General features: G+C 39.1%; 1 protein-coding gene and 1 long non-coding RNA gene across 5 annotated transcripts in view; one reads left to right on the forward strand and one right to left on the reverse strand.

Moving 5' to 3' along the window:
- DDX6 (DEAD-box helicase 6) overlaps window positions 1–19,182 on the reverse strand; it is a 38,057-nt gene extending 18,875 nt beyond the window's left edge. The window contains exons 1-6 of one of the 4 annotated variants that reach the window (XM_058289011.2): window positions 19,017–19,182; window positions 15,324–15,789; window positions 11,663–11,726; window positions 10,642–10,746; window positions 2,211–2,340; window positions 628–774 (exon numbers count right to left, since the gene is read on the reverse strand). In XM_058289011.2, the coding sequence (XP_058144994.1) occupies window positions 628–774; window positions 2,211–2,340; window positions 10,642–10,746; window positions 11,663–11,726; window positions 15,324–15,523 (646 nt within the window). In that variant the 5' untranslated portion in view covers window positions 15,524–15,789; window positions 19,017–19,182. Of the gene's footprint in view, window positions 1–627; window positions 775–2,210; window positions 2,341–10,641; window positions 10,747–11,662; window positions 11,727–15,323; window positions 15,790–18,278; window positions 18,440–18,490; window positions 18,906–19,016 lie in introns of those variants that run through there. The other 3 variants (XM_058289012.2, XM_058289010.2, XM_058289013.1) reach the window with 3 other exon arrangements.
- Window positions 17,696–18,950, forward strand: LOC111763650 (uncharacterized). Its single transcript, XR_011647639.1, has 2 exons — window positions 17,696–17,787; window positions 18,911–18,950. It is a non-coding gene; the product is annotated as an uncharacterized lncRNA (long non-coding RNA).
- Window positions 19,183–21,710: the final 2,528 nt, after the last annotated feature.

The following is a 21,710-nucleotide window of genomic DNA, read 5'->3' on the forward strand; positions in this document are numbered from 1 at the left end:
TTTTTCATGCAATAATGTATCAAGGATATCTCTCCATGAAAATGAATATAGATCAGCTTTATTCTTCAATGGCTATGTGGAATTTCATTTGGACTATACAATATATTTAGCCAATCTCTGACTGATATTTGGTTGATCTAAGTTTTCCGTTCTATAAACCACGCTACAGTAAACAACCTTATACATTTGATCCTACATGTGCCCAATTATTTTTCCAAAATATACTGAGAGTATACATTTATAATTTTGAAGTATACTGACAAAGGCCCACTACAGAGATTTTACCAATTTATACTCCCACCTTGTAAAACAGCCTATTTCTCTACAAAATCACATTACTGCTCACAAGATTTTTTTTTTAGCCTTGCCAATCAGACAGGCACAAATATTACCAGTTTACTGTTTTGGTTTACATTTCTTCAATTACTAGTAAGAGGATGAATATCCTTCCAAGAATTACTAGCAATTTTTCTTTTTTTTTTTTTGAAGTGCTCATTTCCTTTATTAATTTTTCTACTGCAGTATTTCTCTGCTCCTTATTAATTTTTAATAAGTTACCAAAAGGAAGCATCTGTGACTGGAATTATAACCAGGGAGCTACACCACACTATATAAATCATTTCCTACCTGTATCATCAAGCCTCATTATGTCATCCCGTAAATTGGTTCCTCCTGTGGTTGCCATCACTTTGGCCCCTCCCATGTGTTTGCTGACCTGGATGCAAATTTGACTGACCTGTAGAGCAAGTTCTCTAGTGGGAACAATCACCATTGCTAGAAATATCAAGGACAGAGAAATAGGAAAAAAAAAAAGAATATGTCATATTTTAGGAGTTTAAAAGTTACAAAATATGCCTCTTGTAATCTGAATATTCAGACACATTAAAAATTTATAATAGCTTTATAATAGGCCTAAAGAATATTTTGAAGAGATAAATTAACCTTCCTTAAAAAAAGAGAACCTTTTAGAGTGTTCCAGATTTAGACATCCCCTTCAGCAATACTGCCGTATAAAGACTGTAGTCTTCTTTAGCTGCAAACCTTTAAAGGGTTGAGTTGGTGACCGTTAACGCCAAGTGTATTAATCTAGTTAATATTTCTAAGATGTCCTAACTACATTAGCTTGACAGTAAAAAATTCACTGTCTAAAACACCAAAGTAGGAAAACTCTTTCCCAGGTTCTATTTACATCATAGAAGTGCAAGTAAAGAAAAGTTGAAAGAAACAACAATTGTACATCAAGAAACTTAAAGCTTATAGCTTACCCTGGGTACAATAACTTTTTTTTTTCATTAAAGATTTTTAATGTATTCCCCCCCACACCTGTTGTCTGATTTCTGTGTCCATTTGCTGTGTGTTCTTCTGTGTCTGTTTATATTCTTTGTACTCTCATTAGGTGGCTTCAGGAACTGATCCTGGGACCTTCCAGAGTGGGAGAGGCGATTACTCCCTTGCGCTACCTCAACTCCCTATTCTGCTACGTCTTATTTTCTCTCCTGTGTCTCTTGTTGTGTCATCTTGCTGCGTCAGTTCTCCGCATTGGCTAGCAATCCTGCGTAGGGAGGCTTTCTTGAGTTGGGCAGCATTCCCACACTGGGCGGCACTGCTGCACGGGGTGGCATTCCCATGTAGGCCAGCATGCCACATGGGCCAGCTTGCCGTCACCAGGAGGCCCTGGGCATCAAACCCTGGACCTCCTATATGGTAGATGGGAGCCCATCTGGCTGAGCCACATCTGTTCCCCCCTACAATAACTTAAAATTCCAAAACCACAAGCCTTTAAAGAGAACAAGTTGGGTGTTTCTACAAGGAACTGTGCAGGCACACAAATGCCGTAAGGAACAATTCAGTCTGATGATTTATAAGCAGCAATGTCAGATAATTCAATGTCTCATGATCTTAGCCTTCCTATCTATAGGGCAATAATATATTAATATTAAAAATGATATATTGTTTTAATATATTCCTATTTCTCTGGAATGCTGTCAAAACTGTGTATCACATTAAAATAATTTGAAAAACTGGAAATTTCTTTATAATAAAGCAGGGAATCATCTTTAAAAGACAAGCAGATCAAAAGCTGTGAATATTAATTCCAGATTATGTACATTCTAACTGGAAAAAAAAATCAGTATCTTGTACATTAGCTCCGAGGCTTGAACTGCAATTTTTAGTTTACACAAACAAACAAAATCTTTTCTCCAACTAACCTTGTATATTGTCCTTCTTCAGGTCTAGCCGTTCAAGTAAGGGAATGAGGTAGGCACCACTCTTGCCTGTTCCATTTTTTGCTCTAGCTAAGATATCCCTACCAGATAAAGCAATGGGAATGCTCTCCTCCTAAAAGAGACAAGACAATGCAAAATGACTTTTGAATAAAAATAGAACACAAGGAAATTCTTCTCTAAAATACACAGAGGGACACTTCTCTGGTGTTGCTCTGATGTGCTCTAGATTTGCATTTTACATGAATAAGTGCAGAATTGACCAGCCAACATCATAATCATTATCAACCAATATTTACCATAACTGCTTATAAAAAAAATATTTTAACCTGTATTCCAATGTAATAAAAAGTGTGTTGAGTACGAATGTGGGTGTGAGTGTAAGGAATCTGAGAATCAATAACAAACAAGGGAAAGCTTAAAGAAAGGAAAAACTTGGGCTGACCCATAAATAGAATTTAAATATATGGAGGTGAAAGGAGAAAAAGATATTTCACAATTAAAAATGGAGGAAAGGGAATAGATGTGACTCAAGTAGGTGAGCATCTGTTTCCCACATGGGAGGTTCCTGGTGCCTCCTAAAAACAAAACAAACAAATGAAAAATCCAACTCAGCAGAGGCCATGAGGCTCAGTGGTTGACACCAGCTTCCCACATGAGGTCTCCAGGTTTAACTCCCAGCACTGGTACCTCAAAAAAAAAAAAAAAAAAAAAGGGAGTGGGGTGGGGAGAAGGGGGAGGAGCAGGAAGAACAGCTCGAACAATACAAAGGAAAGACCATATGATATTTTGAGACTAGTATACCAATTAGACTGCAGTGAAAAACTGTAGGTTGCAGAAAAAACAGGAATAGACTCGAAAAGTTTTACCTAAGGGCCTATTTGACATTTACTATATTACATAAATGTCCAAAGTCTCACAAACTTCTGTCCTGAATATGTTCTGAAATTGAGATGAAATGTTCATCTCAACCCATGGTCACTTCACTGAGGATGACTTCTCATTTTCATATTTTAGCTTACTTTGTCATACTAGGGCAACTTTCCCAGACAACAGCAAAGGATTCCCAACAGTTACTGAAATTAAAAAGGGTGAAGAAGTACAAATGGAGAAAACTGACAGTTTGAAAAAGCAATCTCTAAAGACAAATGACAGTACCACCTTATCCAAAAGACATTCCAGTCACTCGAAAATAAGCTCTCTCCCTTTAAGACAGTTCTAAGCTCAGAGCCTGAGAAGGGTATTATTTATCTGAAAAGAATTAAGGTGCCAACACCATGAAAATTGCTAAAAAAACAAACAAACACAAACAAAAAGAAGTCTCTGGCAGAGGGCTTGGCCCAGTGGTTAGGGTGTCCATCTACCATATGGGAGGTGCATGGTTCAAACCCTGGGCCTCCTTGACCCATGTGCAGCTGGCCCATACGCAGTGCTGATGCGCGCAAGGAGTGCCATGCCACGCAGGGGTGTCCACGCGCAGGGGAGCCCCACGCGCAAGGAGTGCACCCTGTAAGGAGAGCCACTCCGCACAAAAGAAAGTGCAGCCTGCCCAGGAATGGGGCCACACACACGGAGAGCTGACACAAGATGACTCAACAAAAAGAGACACAGATTCCCATACGCTGACAACAACAGAAGCAGACAAAGAAGACACAGCAAATAGACAACAGGGGTGTGGAGGGAAGGGGAGAAAAATAAATAAATCTTAAAAAAAAAAAAAAAAGTCTCTACAATTCTCTGTAACAATCAGACTGGTACCTAATCCCTTGATCAAATATCAATTCAAAAAATTATATTCTGCCACTCCAAATTTAGCTAAACAAAATTTGCCTCCTCACTTGTGATTCTAAAGCCTAAATAATGAATCAATGAAGTAGCTACATTTCTGAGACAAACAATAGCTATTAAATTCTAGGTGATTCAGGTTTCTTAATTTGGCTCCAATTAGTAAATAGTAGTAATAAGGCACAAATTCAAACTTCACTCAAGAATGTGGCAGATCTATTGGTGATTATGGTAAAGCACTGGACCCTAACAAGTCATTTTAAAACCCATGCCTTCATCATAAAGGAAGAATAGAAAAGACAATGTCAATAGCTCAGTACAAGCTGCTGCTTCTACCATTACATCAAACATGTAGGCTAGAAATTTCACAGATTTTGGGAAACCTTTTTTCCGTCTTATAAGGCCACCCCTTAGCCTTCTCATATTAAAAACTAAAAGCATGAGAAACAACATAATTTTTAAGTGAAGTGTTAACTGGTGAATCTGGGTACCTGGGTGAGTGGATGAGGTATATTGGAGCTCTCTTTCCTGGGTTCTGTATTAGTTTTGCAATTAACCTCTTCAGTTTGAAAGTCAAATATAATTCAACATTTCTTTAATAAAAGGCTAATAATTTTTAATAATTACATCTAACACATTTTTACATTCCTAAATTTGAAGGTGATGGTCCGCCTGTAAAGGTTACTTTAGAAACCTTAGAGATAAAAAAAAGTCAACAAAAAAACACCTTAAAGATACTTTTAAAATGTTAGTTTTTCTTCAAAATCCTCCATACAATTATAATAAAGGAAATACTCCTTTTCCTTTTCTTTCAGCTTCAAACCATAGTTTTGCTAATCATTACTAATATGTAAAAATTAAAGCATATACCCTACCAGTAGTCATATTTGTAAAAAAGGGCTTATAGACTGGTTCCGTTTACTGCTTAAAAATGCCACATGCTCAAAATACATCACGTGTCACTGTTAAAATAGAATTTTCACACTAGCACTCACTATGAAAGATCACAACAAGAAACAAAATCCTCAGTCTTAAAAAATAAGGGACATTTTTAATCTTTAACAAGACTTCCTACAGGCTGAAAAAGCTATTTGTTGAATTTTAAGTATCTTGTTGATAGCAACAAACTAGAGTAAGGAAAAGTCCCAGTCCATTCACCTATCCGACCGAGAAATTAAACCACATCCCGACCTGGAAATTAAACCACAACAGATGACTAGGAAAGTTCAACTACTGGTTCACTGTTAAAGGAAATGATGTGGAGTTTTTCATTTCTAAAACCACACAAAAAATCAGGAAAATAAATTAGGAAACAGATTCATAATCACTCAATTAATTCCTCCTATGGCTGGCTGGGCAAATAACCAAAAGAAATATTCTAGGCACTCTATACTTATTGGAGAAACATCTAAGTCATAAGCATCATGACTACCATCTTCTACCATGACACCCATTCTACCCAGGGATCAGATAGGGTCCATATGATCAGAGAAACACAGCTGTCTGAACAACTGTGAAATTGGTCCAGTGACAATACTCTTATCGTCTTCCTACAGTCAGCTTAAAATAGTCTGCTTAATATGGTAGGACAGATCAAAGAAAATCTTGGCTTTGACACTCTGGTCTTAATCTCTTTCCACCTTCTTAAGGTCAACTCTGTCTTCAATTGTTCTGAAGGCTCCCGTGAACCCCACGGGTTCATTCCCTTCTGTGGTTTTTTGAGGACTACTACAAATTCTACTAAGTTCTACAGCATTCAGAAAGGTGATGGGATGGTCTCCAATGATCTCCCAATGACTAGTTGGGTCAGATTCTTAAAATTTTAAATGAAGTGAGGCAAGGCAGAATTAGAATGTGGGTATTCTAATTTTTGAATTCTGAACCCATTTTTGGTTCACTTCTTAACTAACTTGGATTAAAACCATTTTTATTCCTCTGTCCTCTCTGACAGGGACTACGCCCTACAGAAACTGTTTAAGGATAATGCTGTAACAAAGTAAGTAGGCCAGTCTGTTCACCTATTTCACCATGAAGAAGCATTGATATTTTGCCCCATATGGTGGCCATTATGATTAGCAGTCAGAGAATTCAACACATCCATGCTGTTTCTTATAACCGTTTTCTAAGAAGATTAGGTAATATGAAGGAAGAGAATTCAAGTCAGGCTTAGACAGCTCTGAATCCCAAAGGTAATCATGGGGAAATGCCAGGGAGGAGGGAAAAGAGGAAGGAAACTAAAACTTGTTTAACACTTACTATGTGCTGGGCATTATGCTAGGTACTTACATACTTTGTTATTAATACACCCTTTCAAGTTAGGCATTTTACATTTGTTTTACAATTGACAAAATGGATCCTCAGAGATTTTGCCTGAGGTCACAAAGCAAAAACTGCCAGAACCAGCGTTCAAGCTTAGGTCTGCAGATAATAACAAATGTTGGTGAGGGTGTGGAGGAATCAACCTCATACACTACTGGTGGGAATGTTAAATGGTGGAGCTGCTGCAGTTCCTGAATCCTGTCAGGTACCTGGTTGGCAAAATAATTTGAGATTCTTGTCCTGGTATGAAGTATTGTTGCTAACAGTGAGGAACTTCCATACTTCCCTCACTAATGGATTATGGGCCATTTCTTAACCTAATTCTTATCTAAAAAGTCTTTGAAAGGTATGTATGCCTAGTTTCCGGAAGCATCAAGAGCTGCCACCTCTCAATCATAATCTCAAAGTTAATAGGAACTTTTGCAATATTAAGCAGAATAAAACAGTAGGTTTTCTTAGACCCTCGAAAGAAGTCTGTGTTCCTTAAAGCTATGCCTTTAGAATGGCATAATTATGCTACTGGTCATGACACTCAGACCCAGAACTATAGTCACAGATGACTATACCAAAGGAGATGTATGGAAGATCTCTGAAGTGTATCTGGTTCTAGCCTGTCAGTGTAAAATCCTCTTTTGTGAGAATACAATTCTAAGTGCCTCATTCTCCAAAACTCTTCTAGCCAAATTGCAACTAAGTTCCAGCTCTTAAGATTCACACACAGAAGACTTACCCCTCTGATCAAGGCTTTAAACTATTATTTTGGGGGGCAGGTGGTAGGGGCAGAATGCCTGGATAAAACAATAAACCAAGTACTATAGAAGACAATAAGTACATTTTAAGAAAAAAACAAAACAGGAAAACCAATTAAGGAGAGAAAGTAGACAAGAATGAAAAGAATAGAAGGCAGCCAGCCATGAGGTTGAATTTTACTAGAAGGTCTCTAAATTCCTTTTTGGTTCTAAAATCCATGTATTTATTATCATTTGTTACACCCAATGATCCTAAGAAACACATAAGCTTGTGCTTTCCATGAATCTCAGGACAAAACAATGGGGAAGAAAGGCAATTATGAATGATGGTATTGGGTATCTAAAATAATACTTTGTATTTGTATGGTGCTCTGTTTTTTCAAAATACTTTGTTTACATGTTATATTTGCTCATCACAATTAAAAATCCTGTGAGGAAGGTTACTTATTTTTACTTTACAGAAAAAGCTAGACTGGCTAAGTTACTGGAGAGCTAATTGCTTTTATGTCTCACCAACGAGTACAAGTAAAGTCAATTTAAAATTTTAATACTAGGGTCCATTAAGAAATAGGTCTGCTAAATTAACCCAATTACCTTTCTTGAAAGAACTACTAAATGAAATAAAAGCCCATTAACATTTATTGAACATTTATCATGTACGAGATACTAAGCATACTTATATTAATTACCTCACATTCTTTATAATAACCCCAAGGTATATACTATTATTCACATTTTACAGGTGAGGAAATTGAGGCTTAGAGAAGTACCCCAAATAACCAACTTTCTTTAGAAAGGAACAGAGTTGGATTCAGCCAGGTCCATCTGACTGCACAGCTAATGCTCTTAAACACTCTAGACCAAGTTTGTCTATGGAAATACATTATCTTAATTTTATCAAGGCATTCTAAAATTCAATTGAACTTGCACTGGGCTAAGTATTGGAGATGAATGACATAGATCCTACAGAAGAGTTCATCATGTCTCTGTATTCCTTGCAGATAAAATGGTGTGGTAGACTGAATTATGAACCCCAGAAAAATTACATGTTCTTATTCTTAATCCATTCCTGTGGGTGTGAACCCACAATATGCAAGACCTTTTGAAGATGTTATTTTTAGTTATAGTGTGCCCCAATGGAATGAAATTGGACCATAATCCTATTACTGGAGGCTTTATGATGAGAAAGTCACACGGAAAAAGATGCTGAAAGTCAATGGAATCCAGAAGAGAAAAGAGAGGACACAGTCATGCGCACTGATTACCATCTGACAGAAAAATCAAAGACTCAAGGAGAGCTAGCAGCCAGCACCAGAGCATCAAAATCTTCGGGGAAAAAACATCACCTTGATGATGCCTTGATTTTGTACTTTCCTAGCTTCAAAACTGTGCGCCAATAAATTCCCATTGTTTAAGCCAACCCATTATGTGGTATTTGCCTTATTAATCAGAAAACTAAGACAAATGCATTAACACAGGCTACATCATAAAAAAGCAGACCTCTAAATATTTTTTTTTTTCCCTAAATATTTTTAATATCTAATTCTAACTGTCTATACAGCTGATGATCCATAGCCTCATTTTTGTACTTTCTCCCAGCCATAATAAAACTTCTTTCAGTTCATCCACAAAGGCACACTTTCACCTCTGGGCAATCACTACCCCTGTGCTTGCAACAAGGAACACTGCTCCCAGTTTTATCACTTTCCCCTAATGACTATGTATCTTTGCAATTTTAACTGGAAAGGTGCCCATCATGCTATATTCAGACTCCACATACAATTACCTTTCCACCAGACTGTGAGGGCAGGAAGCCTATCTGTCTTGTTCATCACAACATTCCCAGTGCCTAATACCTCCTAGATCATTTAATATGTGTTTGCTCAATGAGAAAGTACTCAGTGATGCCACAGGATTTGTATATATTAGCTTGCATTCAACTGATCTGAAGGCAACAAGCATGTGTTTAACCAATTTGGAGATGTATAATAATGTTTATAATGTACATGTATATACTTGTAAGTTAGTATGTGTGTGTACATACACATCCATGTATATCCTTGCTTTTTCCACTGTCAGGCCAAGTAGTAAACATAATACCTAGTGCCCATATCTTAGTCACTAATACTTCCCCAACAGGAATCAGGGCTCCTTGGAGAAACGGCTGATACCAAAGCTGGAGCAAAGTAGTGACAAGATAAGCAAGACATCATATTAAAGCAGAAAGAAAGGAAGTGCACAAGAAAAATGAAAGGGGCACATCAAAAAAAACACAGGCACCAGCTTGAAGGGGTTCCCAACTGACCAAAGGACAGTTTAAGCACAAAAATATCAAAGGAAAAAAAATCATAGGAATTTATGAATCCATACTAATAATGGAGCTAAACAAGGGGGAAATAAAGCACACTGTGGAGGGAGTAACAGAATTGGAAACTCCCCATTTTGTAGTCATCCTAGTAAAAATTAGCTCAAGCAAGAATCATCATAGGGTGCTTTAAAAACTAAGAGGCTATTTTGATGAAAGATTAGGATATTTATATGGCCTTAAAGTGCTCTCCACAGACTACTTAATAGTTTCTTTTTTGGGGGGGAGGGCAGTAGTAATAATAGGAAAATCAGACAACACCTTGCTTAACTGGGTAATAAAAATGAACATCACCAGTTAGGAAGAGATGGACAGTGTCCACCTCCAAATGTGATTCCTGAGAAGGCCACAACATTACTCCTGTACCATGCCATCTGAGAACACATAACTTGAGTAAAAAACACCAGACATACCCAAAATAAGGAATGTTCTATTAAATTGGGGGTGGGAGGGAAGCGCGTACTGTATTTTTCTGAATGTCATAAAAGGCACCTCCCCCTTAAAAAAAGACGAGGGCAAGGGTCAAGATTAAAAGAGTTTAAAGAGACATAACTGTACACAAACCTGATGACTCTAAACTAGATCCTCTTTATAACAAGAGAAAAAATACCAAAAATGACATACGGGGGAAAACTGAAAATTGGAATGCAAATGATAGAGGATGTTAAATTGACCGAAGACAGTAAATGTACAGTGGTTATAAAAGAGAACATCCTATTTTTAGGATATATATATATACTGGAAATATTTAGGGATAAAAGGCCATGATTTTATAATTTATTCTTAAAAGGATCTGAAAAATGAAAGTGACTGCATATGCTTGTGTGTATATATATGTATATAAACATCTATACACGTAGAGAAATATAGGTTCATCATACCATCCCCACAGATGAAAGTAAAGTATGTATGCTGGGGAGTAGATGTGGCTCAAGTAGTTGAGCGCTTGCTTCCCAGACAGGAGGTCCCAGGTTTGGGCCCTAGTGCCTCCCAAAACAAACAAAAAACAAGCAAACGAATGGAAAAAAAAAAAAAAAAAATCAACTCAGGGGAGCTGATGTGGCTCTGTGGTTGAGCACTGGCTTCCCACATGAAGTCCTAGGTTCAATTCCCAGCCCCAGTACCTGAAAAAAAAAAGAGTAAAGTATGTAATGCTTTGTACTTAACATTATGTATGTGATTAAAAGGGAAAACACACCTGAATAGGAGATGGCTTTTCCCAGCCCATTTCAAAAATTCCCATCAGTAACTCCCGTTTCAAACAGTAATCTTCAAACTCATTTCCTTTTGTGGAGGTCACATCCTAGTTATACAAATAAAATATACAACAAAAATGATAAATTAGAACTATGTTCCTTTGGTAGTTAGCATGCTTAAAATTTTTTGAGAGATTTTAATTCTTTACCCATCCCATCTTAAAATAAAAATATATGTAGACTACTTGTCTTGATCTGTATTTCAACTACTTCTGGAGATAACCATTGTCCTTTCAATATATACAAGCCATTTAAAAACTATGTTTTGGGGAAAGGCTACCCTCTGGTCATATTGGTCTAAGGACTGGTGGAATACTTCTGTGTAAGGCTATGGATCGAAAGTCGTAAGATATAAAGTCTAATCCTGGCTCAACCACTCAGTCACAAATATCCTTGGCTAGGTCAGGGTTTCTCAAGCTCAGTAGCACTACTGATGTTTTAGGCCAGAAAATTTTTGTTGTAGTGGGCTGTCCTATAGCATCCCACAACTGTGATAACCAAAAATGTCTTTAGACATTGCTCGACGTCCCCTGTGGGGCAAAACTGCCCCTACCTCCAGTTGAGAACACTGGGCTACTGCGAACTAACCTCTGAAAACTTTGTTTCTCTTCCATAAACTGGGGATAAAACCTAACCTGAATATTGTACAGGATTGTTGGGAACAAAAAAGAAGTTTGAAAGAATGCCTTAAAAACCATAAAAGTACTCCCCAAGTTAGGTAAGATGTAACATACTTTACATAATGTATATATATATACACACTTACATAATTATAAAAATAATAATTAAATATTTCAAAGAATGGTGGTAATGTTTGGCAATTCACTATATGTAGCTTATTTAATTTCAAACATTTCAACCTACTTATAAGTAAACACACATTGTCAATTGTCATTATGAGTAACTACTTCACTTATAAAGTTCCACACTATTTTTTCCACTTGAATTTTGCAACCAACTTACCGAAGTTTTGATTCTTAGATCCTTTGGAGGGAGTTTTAAAGTCTTTTTCCAGTCATCACCAGGTCTAGAGAGAATATAGTAAAACTGAAGTACCAGAATTCACACCATCACTATTCTAATAATATATTTAATCTCAATTATAACTAAGCTCTAAACAAGCACAGTAAATTTAAAATATTGCCATTGACATGAGAATATAGTTAACAAAGGTAAACAACTTTAGAAAAAATATTCTTACAAGGAACTACAATCTATGGAGGATCAAAAATAAAAAATATAAGGGAGTAAGGCATCTATCCTCTTGAGAAAATGTAGTATAATGCAGCTGTCACAACTGGCAATCCATTTATGTTTTGTTTGCTCTATATAGTGTGTGTACGTGTGTTCTAATTTAAATTGCCAATATTTAAAAATTAGGAGATGTTTGGTTTTTTATTATTGAAATAATGAAAACGCTCTAATCATGACTGAGGTGATGAATATACCACTATGTGATTATATACCAAATTCCAAGGGCTCTGAAATTTCAGACTTGAGTACATGTCCTGACTCTCCCTTCTAGTGCTATTAACCTTCAACCAGGTGCTTTTCTGAATTTCCATTTTCTCATACATAAAATGAATTATTAAGAATTATATAAAATAATTTACATAAAACACTCCACACAGTGCTTAAATAAAAACTCATTATTAGCTGTTAATTAATATCTCTCAATCCTCTTATAGAAATGCTTGAAACCACGAAAGTGAATAAAAAGGAAAATATAACTAAACTTATCTTGTTGGTCAGATTAAAACATTAAGTAACAAAATTAATATCCAGAGCATTTAATAAAAAAAGACTGTCAGATTTCTCCAAAGATGATATATACATCTTTGTATATCTTTGTAATAAGCACATGAAAAGATGCTCAACATCTTTAGCTATTAGGAAAATGCCAATCAAAACAGTGAGATACTATTTTGCACGCACTAAAATGGCTACTATTTAAAAAATGTAAAATAACAAGTGAGAGAGAGTATATGGAGAAACAGGAACACTCATTCATTGGTGGGGATGTGAAATGGTGCAGCCATAGTAGAAAATGGTTCCGCAGTTCCTCAAAAAGGACTGAACTACCTTACGACCTGGCAATCCCACTTCTAGGTATGTATTCAAAAGAATAGAAAACAGGGACTCCAACAGAAACTCGCATGCCTATGTTCAAAGCAGCATTATTTACAATTGCAAAAATGGAAGCAACCCAAAATGTCCATGTGTGAACTGGTGAATGGAACAATAAATTGTAGTATATATATGTATAATGGAATTATTCAGTCATAAAAAGGAAGTTCTCATACATGCAACAACATGGATGAACCTTTAAGACATCATATTGAGGGAAATAAGCCAGACACAAAAAGACAAATACTGTGTAATCTCAGTGATATGAAATTAAAATAAGCAAATTCATAGTCAGAAACTAGTACACAAGTTACCAGAGGCTGGCCAGGGTAAGGGTAGAGAATGGAAAGTTAATGTTTCATTGGTACAGTTTCTTTCTGAGGTGATGGCAAAGTTTGGATATGGACAGTGGTGATGATAGTACAACATTGTAGAGTAATGAATACCGATGAATTATATATTTGAATGCACTTAAAAAGGGAAATTTTATGTTACTAGAATTAAAATCATAAGACTGTACAACATAGTGAACCCTAATATAAACCATGGACTACAGTAAACAGATTACAGTAATATTGTTTGAGCAACTGTAACAAAGGTACCACACTAATGCAGTGTTAATAATAATGAAAACTATGTGTGCGTGGGAGGGTAGAAGTTGTAGGAACTCTGTATTGCCTACATGATTTTTCTGTAAATGTACAATGTCTCTAATAAAATAAAAAAATAAAGATTGTCAAGAAATATTTGCAGACAATAATGCTTTCAAATATGTATTCTTTAAAATAGTTTTTGCTAATTTCATTGTAGCTATTCTTATATAATCAGGGCCCCAAAACATCTGAATCTGTCCTTTTAAAGATAAGCACTTTTTAACTTAAAGCTAGGACCCATATAACCCAAGCTACTCTAACACAGATAACTATCTACTACTAGTTCGAGCATACTGAAAAAAGCCTTTTACTTCAGTCTATACCATCAACATTTTTGAGCAAACATGTCATTTCAACATCCTAGTAGGCTAGCTTCCCACGTTGCCAAATTGAACAATCAGCAAATAAAAATGCAGAAGACACAATGCAAAATCTGCTCACAAGGAACTTAAATCTTGTGAGGTGAAAAAAAAAAAAATTTAAAATGAGAAAATAAGTGATAGAGTATTAGAAGAATTCTCAGCTGAAAGGATTTAGAAGGCTTTATGGAAGAGATGACATCTGAATTGACAATTGAAGAAGAAAATGAAAACAGACCATTAATTCTTGGAAAAACAAAAAAGAAGCAAACGCCAGTGTAGTCTCTAATTAGAATTTTTAATATAGAAAATACTGTGTCATTACAAAGTAACATGGATTTATGTTTCCATCCTTAAGGATTAAAAGTAGCCTAAATTTTAGTTTGTAAAAAAACAATTTAATATTTCTATATCTATACTAATTAAAGGGTCCCCTTTAAAAATAATAGCGCACGCATTAATGACAGTTTTCCTGGTGTCCAAACCAATTCTGTTGGGAATTAATTCTTCTGGTCACTAGAGAGAATCATAGCAGAAACTACCTATACAGCATCCGGTAGTTTATAAGGTTTGTATTTCTTTAGGCTATACTTCTTAAACATGGAAGAAAATCTAGATTATAATAAAACATACTACTACTAGGTTTAGTGAACCAAAGTTTTATCACCTTATGAAGATTTCTAGAGATAAAATCAATTTATATGGCCAGATTCCTAACAACAAAAGCCAAACCTCAAACAGGGTGAAGAGTCTTAAATATTAATTTCCTATATTTTTAGTGGCAATTACCATTAAAATTATCTAAAATATGTACTTAAAGATGACATATAACCTACAAACTTTCAGCTTTAAATAAAAAAAGAATTCTATAGATTTTAGAGCCAGCCAAATGGTTTGGCACCCCTCAAAATGCACACTTCCAAAGGTTCAAAATCCTGAGTTCCCTACTACTTATAATTAGGTCTTGGTTTTGTGGAGGAGAAAGCTTAAAAAAAAAAAAAAAAAGGCAAAATAATAACTAAAATAAAACTACAGAAAAATATTCTAAGAGTGAATATACTTGTAGTTCAGAAGGCTAGGGCAAGTGTGAGTCTTTAAATTCAAAACTTGAAATTGGTTTTAACTGATGCTTCACCTAGAGTAATAAGCAGTTATAACACTAGGAAAACTATATGGGCAAAAACAAGATAAACCTAGTAATTGCTACACTGAGCTAATTATCAAAATCAGAAAGGTTTAAAAATAATCTATACAGTATTAATATATATCACTTGTGCCTATGGTTCATCACCGAATAAACCTCAATTAATTAAGACGGCAGTAAAAATTATTTTATTGCAAAATATTTGTGGATATAAAACAAAGTCACCTGTCCTCTACAAACAAAATGGTTAAATTAAGGCACACACAAAGTAGTCAACAACAAATCAACAAACAGAAATGTTCTGGGACCCCCCCAAGTGTGTTTTTTATGCTAACACTTACTTTATAGTGGTGGTCATACTCTGTGCTTGCTGTTGAGTGCCATTATTGATTGTGTTGGTGTTTTTCAGCTGGTTCATCTGTTGCTGTGTCTGTGTTCCTCCTCCTCCAGGGCCACCACTGGGCTTCACAGGGCCCCTCAGCTGACCATTTTGACTGGACAGACCCATTATAACAGGGTTCTCTGTTCTGGCCGTGCTCATGTTAATTGTAAAGATGTCTCTTTCAAACTTTAAAACTTTTGAAAGTCAGTAGAGAAACTGTAATAACAGTTTATTAGGCTCTCCAAAACGAAGAGATAAATATAAGTCTTGCTCAATATATTGAGTCCTTTATTGCAATGCAGGCAAGCACCTGTAAGTCTCTGAATGTTAAGCAGCAGTAACTTGCTCTCATGCACGGAATCAACTTGTATTTTTAAAAAGCCCTCTAACAAGGTTGAATTATATCTGAATTCACTCACTTCAATCTGAAACAAAGAAAAAACTAAATTAGCAAACACAGGAAAATTAGAAAAAACTTTCCCTTTTAAAGAATCCTTTACATTAATCCTTTAAATTAAATAAGAATATAAGGACACTCTTAGCCAGGCTAGGACAGACAGAGAAAGATGAACTACCACCAAATCTACATTCAGACCAATCTCAAACAAATACTCAGTTCAAAGTAACCCAGAGAGGATTAGTTAGGAAGATAGTATGACTAAATTAGCATTAGCTGTCAAATGACAATCTCTCCACTTCAGGTTCCTCCCTGAATTCTCTAAAAACCTAAGCCACCTCTAAAAGTGAATGATTCATTATACCTAATTCATTACAACTCAATGAAGTATCACACAATTTACCTAATATAAATCTACATATGAATAAGGCAAAGCCAATTCATTTTTTTAATCTTCTGACAGCAAGTGAGTGTTCTGACTTGAACTTGACGCTTTCAGAAAGAAAAAAAAAAAAAAGTTTTGTGCCCTTACAAATCTCAACTACAGAAAAATGAAGAAAAATGTATATCTTCTTTTTCCCTTAAGTTTTTGCCCTTTAAAACAGAAGTTGAAGCAGTCAAGGAACATACACAGGTCTACCTGTCAAACATTTGGCTGCTTGAAAAACAGCCAAGAAAACAATTACATTAATAAAATCTGAATACTTAAAAACTATTAGCTACATTTTAATAACATTTTTCAAAAAGTACATCCTAACTTAAAGTAGCATTATTGTTTAAAAAAACGAAAACACAATAAAACTTCCTGTGTAAAAGAAATATCTGTGGAAGGCTAAGCACACTACAGACATTAATAAAACCTTCCAAGAAACCCAGAATATTAAATCTAATTAATATATATACACATATATATTTTTTAAACTAGTCAACCTCATCTGTTTTAAAATTGTTTCAGAATTGAATTCTTATTTGAAATTTTGGAAATAAAAATTTACAAAAACCAGAGAATAAAGGCATATAATAAGTTTTTTTAAAAACTCCTTCATGTTTCTTACCAAAAATACACTAGCTGATTTATCACTATTTTTGCCATACACCAAGGATTCTCAAATTCAATTAAAACTTACTAGAAAATGCTCCTTGATTATGTCTTTTTTTTTTAGATTAAAAATCAGGTTACTCACAAAATTACCACATACACAAAGCTGTATATTTTTATAGTTTCCCTGAATCTGACTGACCACTTAAGCAGGCCAAGGTTAACACCTAAATTCAGTCTCAAGGCAGTAAATGGTTCCCTGTATTGACAGGTTTACATTATTACGATCAACAATATCATGTAGTTCACACAGGGAGACATTATTTGTGTGCAAAGCACTAAGAGGATGAAGGGGAACACCTCTAAAGATCACTGTTACACTGTCCATCACGTAGAATAGGAGCTCATTTCTTCCCGGCTCCTAAATGTGACTGTGCGATAACTGCTCCTCTCTTAATTAAACTGAGTCCTGCACTGCAGCTTTCTGTCTCAGAGAAGGAAACATTCCTCCTACCACTTCTCAACTTGGATTTGCAAGTTATATTTCTACATTTTCAAAAACATGAAGGAAACGTTGGCTAGTTGGGAGGAGCCCCTGATGGAGTTAATTACAGCACTTCCCAGACTGTAGTTAGCAATTGACAGTTTCACACCCAACACTTTAGCGTCATCCCTATCAAGAGCTTTTGTTTGCAAATGCAGCGCAGTTTCTCCGTACAAGTTGGAGCCACCGGGTTTTATTCAGAGAGTTAAAGGGAATGGTGAGAGAGAAGAGGGATAAATGAGATAAGCCAAGGATTTGAGCCCCGGAATTGGGAGGCAATAATTTCTGGTCTTCCCTCTCCCAACACAAACACACACACACACACACACACACACACACACACACACACACTCTTGAAGTCAGCTTCCTCCGGTCATAAACACAGAGGGGAAGGGACCCCGCAATCGTATCTGCGCAACATGAGCCCGGAACCGGCTCCGCGGGTAAGAAACAATAGGGACTCCCCCGAAAAGGCCCCAAAGAGACGCCCCGAACTCACCTCGCCCTTTCCCCCCAAGACTCGGGGACTCCACAAACACCCCCTTGTTACCGACCTAGGAGGCCCAACCCAACCCAGCAGCTGCCGGTTCTCTTAAGAGGGCCCTCAGGACTGCATAGCCCTGCCGCCCCCCGTATGGCCGCCTCGTACCCTCTAACCACCACCCCTAGTCCTTGCCGCCCCCCTACGGCTCCCTAGTTCGTCGTTTTCAGTAAGTCCTGCCGGCTCCGGCCCCGCCGGGAAGAAATTCCCATCTTCTACTCCCCTCAGGCGCCCCCACCCCACACGGTTGCCGGCCCGCCGGCCGCCTTGCCCCCAGACCAGGCCGCAGGCTTCCGCCTCAGCGCGCCCCCCACGCCGGCCCGAGGCTTCCCGCGGCCGCGGCCTCGGCCCCGCCGCCTCACCCCACTCCCCGGGATCGGGCCCGAGTCCTACCGCCGAGGCCACTCCCGTTCGGCACCCTCGGTCCTTTATTGTTGACTCGAAGCTCCCAAAATGGCGGCGGCTCCTTCCTCCTCGGAAACCTCCGCCCGCCCCCACCCGGGCCCCTCGCTGCGGCCTCCTCCCGCCCCGGCCTCCGCCCCGCGCGGGGGGCCGCTCGGCCGAGCAGCCCGCGTCGCCGGATCCCCGGGCCTGGCCCGCCCTACCTCCGCCGCTGCCTGCTCTCATGGCGCCGCCGAAGTCGCCGCCCGGGCTGCGCTAACTCGGCTCCTCTGCCCCCTCCCTCGCTCCCTCCCTCTTTCCCTGCCTCTCCGCATGGCGGCGGCCGCGGCTCCTCCTCCACTCAAGATGGCGAGAGGGCCGCCGCTGACAGCGCGGCGGCGTCACGGCCTCTCCTGCTTCGCAGCGGGAGGAATCCGCGCCCGGGAACCCCACTGAGGAGAAAATGGAGGCCCGTTCTCTCCCACCGACGAGGGGGACCAGCGGGGACCCAAGTGGACAGTAACTTGAAGGGGAAATATGGTTTCTCTTTTGAGGAGAAAGGAGGGGTTCTTTTTCCACAGCCGAGGAGAAATGGTTGGGGAATGCGAGCTAGGGAGAGTGCGCCTTCTCTTCGCCCCACACAGCTGAAAATCGAGGGGTCGTGACAGGAGGAGATCTGCTTATTCCCGACCAAGGACACGTTCCAAGAACGGCCTGTGCGGGCAGCGGCTCGGGGACGGGAGAGCTGACCTGACCTCTCCCACGGGCCGGGAAGCTGCTGCTGGACCTCGGGAGCCGCGACCGAGACCCTGCTGGGCGCGCCTCGGTCCAGGGCCGCGCGGAGCGAGTGTCCCGGCGGCGCCGGCGCGCGCCCGGGGGTGGGGGCCGGAAGGGGGGCGGGCCGGGCGGCGGAGGCGCGCCTGGGGGGTGGGGGGCCGCCACGGACCCCGGAGAGCCCCGGGGGAGCCGCTGGGCGGGGCCCGCGAGCACTCCTGGGGGGAGCTGGCGAGCGGGGGACCGGGCCCCGGGGACAGCACGGGGGCGCTGCGCCCGGGGGCCGGGGGCCGGGCCCGTGACTCTCCTCTCCCTGCCCCAGTCGGCAGGCCTTCCGCACAGAAGGGCGAAGGCTTCTGAGGAGTCCGCTCTAATGGAAATAGGAGTTCTGTAAGAAAAGGCGGAACCAGAAGGCAGTGGCTGCTGCTTTCTCCTGCCTGACCCTCACTAGAATGACAAGTATGTATTTGTTCCCATAATTACTTTTCATATACCTGCTCCTTATGTCCGTCTTTATCCTTAACAGAAATAACAGGGATGCTGTTCTGTTCCAGGGGAAACAAAAATTTGGAGCTAGGAAGCTAACTAGGTCAGAGGAAAATATAAACTTGGGTCTCACCCAGCTGAGAGACTGAATGTACAGACAAGACGACGGTCAGATCATACATGACACTAGAACTCCAGCAGCAACCAGCCAGGGAGGCCAAACCACAGCACACCCAGCGATGGGCCCAGGACCGTCAGGATTTGGTCAATGACTGCCTGCTTCCCTGTTTTTGTCCCCCCACCTCCAACTCGGGACCAATCGGAGAAAGCCAAATCTGCTCCCCAAACCAATCACGTAGATTGCTCCGCTTCCAGTTAGCCTGCCTCCAGCTTCCCCAGGCCAACAACCTCCAGTCAGAGCATACCTGGAGCTTTCCCCTTTCTCCACGTAGAGCTTTTCCGCTTCTTGCCTGCTCTTTGAGGCTCTATCAAACCAAGTGATGGTGGCTGACTCCCTTGCTCTGAAAAAACAGCCTGTTTGTTCCTATTTGGTCGTCTAAGGTGGTGGGTAAGTGTGAAAAAGCTAATTCTTGAAATTAAAAAGAAGATTCCACTTAACAATTTTTTTTAATTCCAAATTTGTAGCATTGTCACCTCCTACCCAAATATGAAAACCACCCACTCAGGGACGGGAATAACCCTGAACCTTGTGGCCATCCTGGAGAGAAGTTGGCTAAGTGGTTTCTCAATAAAATGACAATGTGTAAAGACTTGTTTGCCTGCTCATCTTCCCCAGTAGCAGGAATGTAGTGACTCCTTGTTGGGGTCTCTTTCCCTAGATCACTCAAGAAATGGGACCAGACAAAGAAAAGGGATTTGGACCCACAAATAGATCATTACTTTCAAGAGAGGCCTTGTTAAGATCATGACAAAATGAACAAAAATTAGACCTCCATAAGTGGAATATAAAATAGCTGCCCCTTCTCACCTAGAAATCCTTCCAGGGCTAAAACCTCCCATTCTAATAGGGGAAACAGACTTGGAAATAACTGAACAAAAGACTTTAAGGTGATGGCTTTGGTATGAACCTTAAAGGAATAGTAGAGAGTGAAGGAAGATGAACACTCTAATAGACAAGGATTTAACAATAGCTCAGTGAGGGTTCGGAATGCATTTAATGAGTGACCAGTTCTGTAGGCAATGGAATGCGATTAAAGAGTTTGTGTGGTATGACTCCTGTGTCAGTGTGAAGGATGGATAACCACAGAAAAGGTGGAGTAGGCTAAGTGTAAATATATATTCCTTACTAGAAGATTGCAGTTTAATTCTGAGTTGATAAGAGTGTGTTTATCTAAACATGTCAGCAGTAACGTGGCTGTGACCAACTTTCCTCTGGTCTTAGACTTTCTAGAAGAAATAAAATGAAGAGGGGGTGTGCCTTCTTTTAGCTATGTCTATTTTCTAGAATTCCAACACTGAATAGAAATGAAGTCAATTTTCCAGTCCTTTTCCTTCAGCAAGTTCTTGGCTTTCCCAGACAAATAGGTGTTCTGCAAGAAAAACAAGATTTAAAGTATTAAATGTAAAAACAAGGGATCTCCATAAAGATTAATACAATGAAACTGCAAACTGCTCTCTTGAGGTCCAGTTAAAGACTTAATTTAGGGATGTGCATTTCTCTTTATTTCTTCACCTGGCCTATTTCCTGTTTCTAAGGTACTTTGGTTGCCATGGAAACATAAACAAATACAACTAATTCCTCTATAATTGGACTGCTAAATTCCACCCTTAGCTCTACCCCTCTGGTTTCTCCTCACTGCCCCCTCCTCAGGACATTTCAGTAAGCCTTTGTCTTCTTCCACTAATTCACCAACTCCCTTTCTCTTCTAATCTTTTCCTGGAGTGTTCGCACTCCAGAATGTATGTGGAGATCCATGAGTATTTGCCTTCCAGCCTATGAATTCTGTGTGCAAACCAACCTTCCACCAGTGGAACTAACTCCTGCAAACACTCAGTGAAGTTTTTTTTTTTTAATGCTGTTGTATTGTATTGATGGGTCATTGGAATTAGGAATACCTCGGGGACTGACATTTTGTTTCCTATAAAGTAGCTGTCAAGAAAATAGTAATTGATCTTTATGAGTAGGAATATAAAAGAACAGATCTTCAAGGAGGTAGTGGGATT

Source organism: Dasypus novemcinctus, chromosome 27 (genome assembly GCF_030445035.2).
Source record: "Dasypus novemcinctus isolate mDasNov1 chromosome 27, mDasNov1.1.hap2, whole genome shotgun sequence".
NCBI lineage: Eukaryota > Metazoa > Chordata > Mammalia > Cingulata > Dasypodidae > Dasypus > Dasypus novemcinctus.